Raw genomic sequence first — 8,726 nt, forward strand, 5'->3', positions numbered from 1 at the left:
TGTAATTTTAATTTAAATTCCAAATTTTAATTTAAATGGTCTATAATCTTAAAAAATTAAAATGATATACTCTGAGTTCCAAATTCATGATGATGAAACATGTTACATTCAGGATTTGGTTCATTTTGATTTATTTAAAATCAATCTTCAATAAATAAATAATAAAAATAAACTAATTTCAAACAAAACAAAGAGCTCTAGGAAATAGGGACAGAGAGGAACATAGAATAGAAATACCAAACAAGGGGAAGAGAGAGTGGTCCCCACGACAAGAGTGCTGAGAAGCTGGCATTACAACTCTCTCTTTCTCTCTCTTGACAGTCTGTCTCTCTCTCTACTCTCTCTACTCTCTCTCCTCCCCACCCACCCACGCCTTCACATTTTATACCCCTTCTCTCTCCACTCTTTCTCTCCACTCGCCTCTCTCTCTCTCTTCCTTCTTTCTCCTCTGTTTTCTTCTTCCGATTATGGCTGAAGAAACTGATCAGAAAAAGGCACCAGAAGCTCCTCCGGCGACGGCAACTACGGTTTCCGATGAGTCACCCGTAACGGAGAAGATTACCATCCAGACTAACCCATCTCCTGTTCCCGAACCCGAGCCAGAATTAGCTGAGAAATCGGTTGTAGCTCCGGTCGAAGAAGTTGCAGAGCCTGAAAAGGCAGCTAAACCGGAGGAAAAGATTGCTGAATCCGCTTCCTTCAAAGAAGAAACTAATGTCGTCGGAGAACTCCCCGATCCTCAAAAGAAAGCCCTTGACGACCTAAAACTTCTCGTTCAAGAAGCCCTTAATAACCACCAATTCACTGAAGAGGAGCCAAAACCCGTTGCTGTAGAGGAGGAGACGAAACCCGTCGCCGGAGAGGAGGAGCCGAAGGCTGTTGATAAAACAGAGGAGAAGACTCCTCCTTCGGTGGTGGTTACCGAGACAGAAGCCTCGGAGAAAGTTACTGTCGCTGTCGTTGAGCATGACGGAGTTAAAACTGTGGAAGCTATTGAGGAAACAGTGGTGTCAGTTACCGCGGCGGCGGTGACGGCGGAGGAAGAGAAACCAACGGTAGCGGCGGAGGAAACTAAGAAAGAGGAAACAGAACAAACCCATGTTGTTCTTCCACCACCATCGCCGGAAGAAGTAACAATCTGGGGAATTCCATTACTCGCCGACGAAAGAAGTGACGTAATCCTTCTGAAATTCCTCCGTGCACGAGATTTCAAAGTGAAAGAAGCTTTCGCCATGTTAAAGAACACAATCAAATGGAGGAAAGAATTCGGAATAGAATCTCTCCTAGAAGAAACAGAACTCGGAACTGGGTTAGAGAAAACCGTCTTCCTTCACGGATTCGACAAAGAAGGACACCCTGTTTACTACAATTCCTATGGAGAATTTCAGAACAGTGAACTTTATCAGAACACGTTTTCCGATGAAGAAAAACGACAAAAGTACCTTCGTTGGCGGATCCAGCTTTTGGAGAAGAGCATCTCTAAGCTTGACTTCTCTCCTGATGGAATCAATACATTTGTGTTCGTCAACGATCTGAAAAACTCCCCTGGTCTACTCAAAAGAGATCTCCGATTAGCCACAAACAAAGCCTTGTTCTTACTTCAAGACAATTACCCAGAATTTGTTTCCAAACAGGTTGTCATCAATGTTCCATGGTGGTACTTGGTTTGGTATAGATTGAGCAACACTTTCTTCAGTCAAAGATCCAAGAGCAAGTTTGTCTTTGCAGGATCATCAAAAACAGCTGAAACCCTCTTCAAGTAAGTAAATTGTAAACACTTATAGTTAACTGATTACTCTTTACAATTGGTAATAATGAATCATGATGAATGGAAACTTGTATTGATTTTTAGATACATAGCACCAGAGCAAGTTCCTGCCAAGTATGGAGGACTAAGTAAGGAAGGAGATGAAAAAGAAGAAGAATTCACCACTGCAAACGAAGCTAAAGAAGAAATCATCAAACCTGGAACTAAACATACAATTGAGATTCCTGTTTCTGATTTGGGCACTTTTGTATGGGAAACTAGAGTTGTTGGATGGGATTTGAGCTATGGAGTTGAATTTGTTCCCCAAGCTGAGGATGGGTATACTGTAATTGTTCAGAAGTTGAGAAAGGTTGGAGTGGCTGAGGAGAATGTTGTTAATGGAAGTTTTAAGGTTAAGGAAGTGGGTAAGATTGTATTGACTTTTGATAACCAGAGCTCAAAGAAGAAGAAGAAGGTTGTTTATAGGTACAAGACAAAGAGTGATTGATTGATTATTGAGAAGAAGAAGAAGAAGAAGAAAGGTTACAACTTTGGTTTGTATTGAAAGTTTTTTATTTTTATTATTCTTTGAGTTTTGATTCATACTTTCAATGTTTTGTTTTTGGGGATTTGTTTGTTTGTTTGTTTGATATGATTTAGGTCAACAATTTGATATTTTTCAATTATTGTTTATATTATTATTATTATTATTTAATCTTTTGTGGAAGTTAATGTTGTTAGAAACTTAATATTGTTTGTTTAATATATTTACATTTTTTTCTATTCTATTTGGATTTGGACAGTTCTATTTGGATGCACTTTTGATTGTTTTTCTTTTTATTTGTTATGTTGGGATGTTCCTAATGTGTTTGGATTTGGTTGTTATTTTAACATTTTTATTTTGGAACTTTATGTAATGAACAGTGTTTGGTCAAAGTTGGATATGCAAAAGAAATTATAAATTTTACTTTTTTTGTTAAAAGATAAAATAAATTTAGAATTGAAGAATCCAATTTAGGTTACATGAATTAATGCAAAGAATATAACTGTGTACTAAATTAATTAGCATTTGTTGATTTGTACCCATAAAGGAAAGAATGCCGATTTTATATCGAACTATAACAGAATATTCATGTATATCACTAAAATAATTTTTGTTCGTTTATATCACTGTAGTTGAGTTTAATGTTCATCTATGTCACTGCTGAACAAAAACATCCAAACCCGTTAAGTTTTCCGTTAAATGATGACACGTGTGATTCACGTGTCATTTTCTTAAAAATTAATATATATTATATATTTGTTTTTATTTACTATTTCTAAACAATAAAACTTAATTTACATTTTTAAAGTATTAAGCAAACAAATTATACATTTTGAGAAGCATTAACAATAATTCACTTTTTTTAATTAATATATTTTCAACATTTATTTTTATTAATATTTCTAAATAATAAAATTCGTTAATAAAAATAAATGTTGAAAATATATTAATTAAAAAAGTGTGAATTAAGTTATCTTTTAAAATGTCTAAATTATTTGGTTAATGTTCTCTGAAATATAAAAGTTTTATTATTTAAAAATTATGATTAAAAATAAAAATATAATATATAAAAAATGACATATGTCATCATTTAACGGAAAATTTGTTTTTGTTAACTAGTGATATAGATGAACATTAAGTTCAACTACAGTGGTATGAACGAAAAAAAATTAGTTCAGTGATGTACGTAAATATTCCGTTATAGTTCGATGATAAAATTGACATTTTTCCCTTAAATTAAATGATAATTCACTGTAAACTAATTTGCATTAGTGAAAGTCAAATGTTAAAATGAAGTTCAAATGAATTTTTTTGTACTTTGTTAATAAAATAAATGATTTTTATTCTTAATGTATGAATTTTGAAGGGTTTTATAACTATGCATTTAAATAATAATTTCACATTACAATTTATCTATATATTTTTATTTTTATTCTTTTATATTTTTTTGAATGAAGAAGAATTAATATGACGTCTCACAGTCATAAACCCGCTTAAAACTCATTACAATTTATCGCTATATAAAATTCTAGTAAAAAAAATTACTTTAAACCCTTAAATGAGAGTAAGAGTGAAAGTTACGATTTACGACGATTTACGACGGAAAACAAATTCTAGTAAAAATAATTCCGAGTTTTCGACTATTCTTACCTGAACAATTTTCAAATTCTTCACTCGCCAATCTTCTTTTGAACCCGGTGATGGTAACTCGAGTATTTGTTAAGTTTATTGTTATAGTGATTTTTTAGTGTTAAATTATTGAATGTTCCGTTATAACTTGAGAAATATTTACTAGTGAAAAACTTTAAAATAAACGAAAAAAATGAAATTATTTTAAGAGAAATGTGTCAAACACTTATTTGAAATCAACTTTATTTTTTCGCATTATAATTTATTTGATTTACTCGTAGTTTTAAAACAAGACATAGCCATTTCAATACTCTTTATTATCTATTTGAAATCAACTTTATTTTTTGGCATTATAATTTATTTGATTTAGTTGTAGTTTTAAAACAAGACATAGCCATTTCAATACTCTTTATCTTTGATAACACATTTCCCAATGCAATTTGGATGAGAAATGTTTAATAATAAATTAATAACTTGTTCACATTTAGATGCAAAAATATCTATGTAGACCCATGAATATAATAAATTTATGGTTATAGGTTCTATCTATTATTGACAAGTGACGAGACTAAGGTATAATCAAGTACTTGACCAATTAATTTTTGGACCACCACAAAATTTCACAACAATTGCATGAGACATTTATTAGCCCAGGAATCATTCATTTTCAAAGTACATTTCATCTTAAAAGCAAGTTTCATTATCAATATTTTTACTATTTATTTATATATTTGTTATTTTGCATGCATTTTAAATTTTCTTCTTACTTAAGACTAATTAAAAGTCATGAAGATAATGGTAGGGTCGGGATTCATAGCGAAATTGTAGAGGACGACAAGTTGCCTTGTTTGGTTTTTAAATTTCAGTAAAATCAACCTTTAATTTGAAATATAATAAATAGATAGGAACTTGTTTGATGTTAGGTTATTTAGGATTTTATTTAGTTTTTTTTGGTAAAAAATAATCTTTGATGAAAAATAAAATAAAATAGGTTACTTAAGTTTTTAGTTAACTAAATTATGAGTCGTGATAGGGGCAATGAATTTGAAAATGAAAGTAAAGTCACGAATCTGACAGAGAAATAAAATAAAAAAAATTCATGTTCGGGATAAAAATCTCCAGAACATCATTTTCCTGAAAAAAAAACCTCTCATGCACATGGACACAAAAATCTCCTGAACATAGCCATGTTACATGGTAATTTTTCCCGATTTTTTTTCTCTCACCTGTACATGGCCACAAAAAATTTTCGAACATAACCATGTTCGGGACAAAAATCTCTTAAACATAGTCATGTTCGAGACAAAAATCTCCCAAACATAACTATGTTCGGAATAAAAATTTCCCGAATATGGCAGATACAAATCTTTGAAGACAGACATTATTCAATATATATATAAATATTCTAACGTTACTATTTTTCGGAAAAAATAAAAAATAATAATAATATTTTTTAAAATTTCCTGAATTGGGTCATTTTTTTAATTTTTTCTTTAGAATTTCTTTGTTTAAATCATTTTTTTTAATTATTATAATATTTTAAATTAAAATTTATAAAAATAAATTAAAACTATTTTATTCTATTGATTGACTTATTAGATAATTAAAAATAAAATTATCATCAAATCAAACAAGTTCTCGCCTTTCTTTCCGGGAATGGTTCTAGCCTGAGATTGTGGCCATATCCATTGTTAAACATACATTTTTAATACTTATATATATATATATATTAATTGGGATTTTTGTAGGATGAATTAATTTATTTATTTTTATATTAAAATTTTTAATTTAATAAAAGTAAATAAAAAATATTTTAATTAAATTACTTAATAGTTAGAATAATATAATAATAAAAAGATAAAAAAAATAAAAAATAAAAACTCAAATCAATCAAACTCTTGTCGACAAATTAAAAAGAATTTTTACTTATAAAGAAAATATTTTATAACACATTCATCTGTCTATCTTTTATGGTCATATTTTCCTCTTCACAAATCATAACACATTCCTCTTTTCTTTGTTGAGTTTTTTTTTCAGATCTTCTTTTTAAATATTAGTATTTCTGAGTTGTTTTACAAAAATTAAAAAGAAAGAACAATTTAGATGAAATTGACACGAGTACTTTATCTGATGATGATTTTGTAAATTATTTGGTCGCAATTTGTCTTACAAAGTTTGCGGAACATTATTTATTGAATAGTTCAACGTTTACCTAAAGATCCTTTCACTCATGGTGTTGAAATTGTACAGGTCTTAATGAATAATGATAATTCATGTTTTCGAGTTGTAAGAATGAATTGTGAATGTGTTAGACGGTTGATAAATTGTTGTGTAACACATTACAATTTAGTTGGTGGACGTAAAATTCAATTGAAGAGGAAGTATTAATCACTTTAGTATATTTTGCCAATGGTGAAAGTATGGGAGCGGTGAACATCTTTTTTTGTGATTCAAAATCTACGATGTCTAAAATAGTATCAAAAGTGTTAAAATCATTAATACAGCTATACAAGGATGAGATGCAACCCATTAATCAAACACAAGTACATGTTAAGTTCACCACAACTAACATTCGAAAATTATTTAAGGTAAGTATTTTTTTTCATTTTTCATGTTTAATAATAGTTCATTTGTTTTATATATTATTAATAAAAAATCCATTTCATGTCTTGTCTTTAATAGAATTGTATTGGTGCTATTGATGACACTCATGTACGAATACATCCTAAGGCAAGTGAGTCACTAAATTGGCGTTGTCGAACTGGTTGTACAACTATAAACGTCATAGCGATATGTGACCACAATATGTTATTTACATATTTTGTCGCTGGTGTTGAGGGTTCTATGCACGATTCATCAGTCCTTAACAAAGTTCGGAATAATCCAATATATGGTTTTCCGCATCCAATACCATGTATATTAATCACTTAATTGTTTTAATTGTGAAATAAAATATGCAACAAAACTTATGTATTATTTTTGGTAGGTAAATATTACCTAGTTGATGCTGGCTATAAAAATATGGTTGGTTACATGACACCATGTCGCCATACTCCATATCACCCACATCACCCACATCAATTTTTGTCACAACAACAACAATCATATAATGCATTGAGAGAACTTTTGAAATTTGGAAAAACAAATGTCACATAATATTTTATTTGGGTTTTCTTCGAGAATTTTCAATTGAAAAACAGTTGAATATTATTAATGCAACTGCGAGATTGCATAATTTTATCCGAATAAATATAATAGAAGAAATTCCCATTAATTTTGATAGACATCGAAATGAAGGAAGAACTGGGACTACTAATGACGATTAGTAGTAGAAGACGATGAAAAATATATTGAACCAAATACCATTAATATTTTTTAAGATGAAATTGCCACACAATTTTATGGTTGTATTAATGAATCTTTAACATTTACTATTTTTTATTAGTATTATTCTTGTACCATATAAAAAAATTATAGAAGGTGCTAATATTAAAATTTTGTTTGATTTTGTTTATACGAATTTATTAAATAAAATATAATAAATAAAACCAATATCCATTTCTTATTTTGCCTCATTAGTCGAGAAGCCCCTCCTCCCTAGAGAATGATGAAATAAGTAATAAACTAATTATGCTATTATTTTTATTAAACTAATCAATTATAAAATATAACAACAAACTAGATCTTAGTAAAAAGTTATTGAAATAAAAAAAATATTTTTTTATTAAAATTTAATATTAAAATTTTTAATATGTAAAATATAAATTTAAAATTAAAAAAATATTTTAGTCTTTTAGAAATAATTTTAAGTGATGTAATGAATAAGAAATGGTTAATTTGAAAAGTGATTTTGTGGAGATTAAATTAAAAATCTTACCCGAACAAATTATATTTAGAAGTTCCGTTGTTCTAATTTATTTTTAATTTAATTCACTCCTGATACCAAAATCGTCCGTAAAATAGTATTTTACATAATTTTTTAAGATTATTTGTATAAATCAATTTTATTTGATTATCAGGTTACCCTAACTATACTTTGACTAATCTCAATATAAATGTTTGAAAATTGTTATAATTTTTTAATTGAATCGATATATTTTCATGAGTTTGATATTTCAGAATAATAAATCTTAAAAAGAAATCAAGACTTTTATTATTAAAAATTATACTATACATGATATTAAATTTTTAGTATATAATTCAAATTGTCATATAAATTAATAATGTAATGCTTAATCTAAGTAGTCAATAAAACAAATATTAAATTGTCAAAACTAAAGCTTCTTATTTTGGTTAATTTAGATTTCACCTGCTTTCCAATCTCATAATTCTTATATAAAATAGTTTAACCGTTTCAAACTAATTAATTTATTATATACATGTCATTTATAAATAAAATATCAACCTCATTAATTTAATTATTGAATTTTAGCAAACAAAATGTTTTAATTTTGACTATTAATTATATAAAATCCAATAATTAAATTAGTATCATTCATAACATAAATAATAAGTTAAACGCGTTTGTAAACTATGTTAGGACAAAATTTCATTTTGTATAACTTTAACAATCAGAAGTTTGAAAAAAAAAATCAGAAATTCAAATTGTAATTTTTTTTGTTTACAAAATATTTTTTTTATTAAATATATATAATTGAAAAGATAAAATATTATGATAAATATTTTTAAAAAATAGGAAAATATAAAATGAACTTGTTTTTAAATGGGCTCAATTAGTAGGCCCATTTTTTTTATTTTATGAAATGATCATATTCCTGAAACCTACATTTTCAGGCCCTCACGAAG

General features: G+C 28.2%; 1 protein-coding gene across 1 annotated transcript; it reads left to right on the forward strand.

The window, feature by feature from the left end:
• The first annotated feature begins 413 nt into the window (after nucleotides 1-413).
• Nucleotides 414-2,535, forward strand: LOC124945536 (patellin-3-like). The gene is made up of 2 exons (XM_047485991.1): nucleotides 414-1,759; nucleotides 1,853-2,535. Exons 1-2 carry the CDS (start codon nucleotides 468-470, stop codon nucleotides 2,253-2,255), a joined length of 1,695 nt encoding a protein of 564 aa, XP_047341947.1. The 5' UTR covers nucleotides 414-467; the 3' UTR covers nucleotides 2,256-2,535.
• The last annotated feature ends 6,191 nt before the right edge of the window (nucleotides 2,536-8,726 follow it).

The sequence above is a fragment of the Impatiens glandulifera genome, chromosome 7, assembly GCF_907164915.1.
Source record: "Impatiens glandulifera chromosome 7, dImpGla2.1, whole genome shotgun sequence".
Taxonomy (NCBI): Eukaryota; Viridiplantae; Streptophyta; class Magnoliopsida; order Ericales; family Balsaminaceae; genus Impatiens; species Impatiens glandulifera.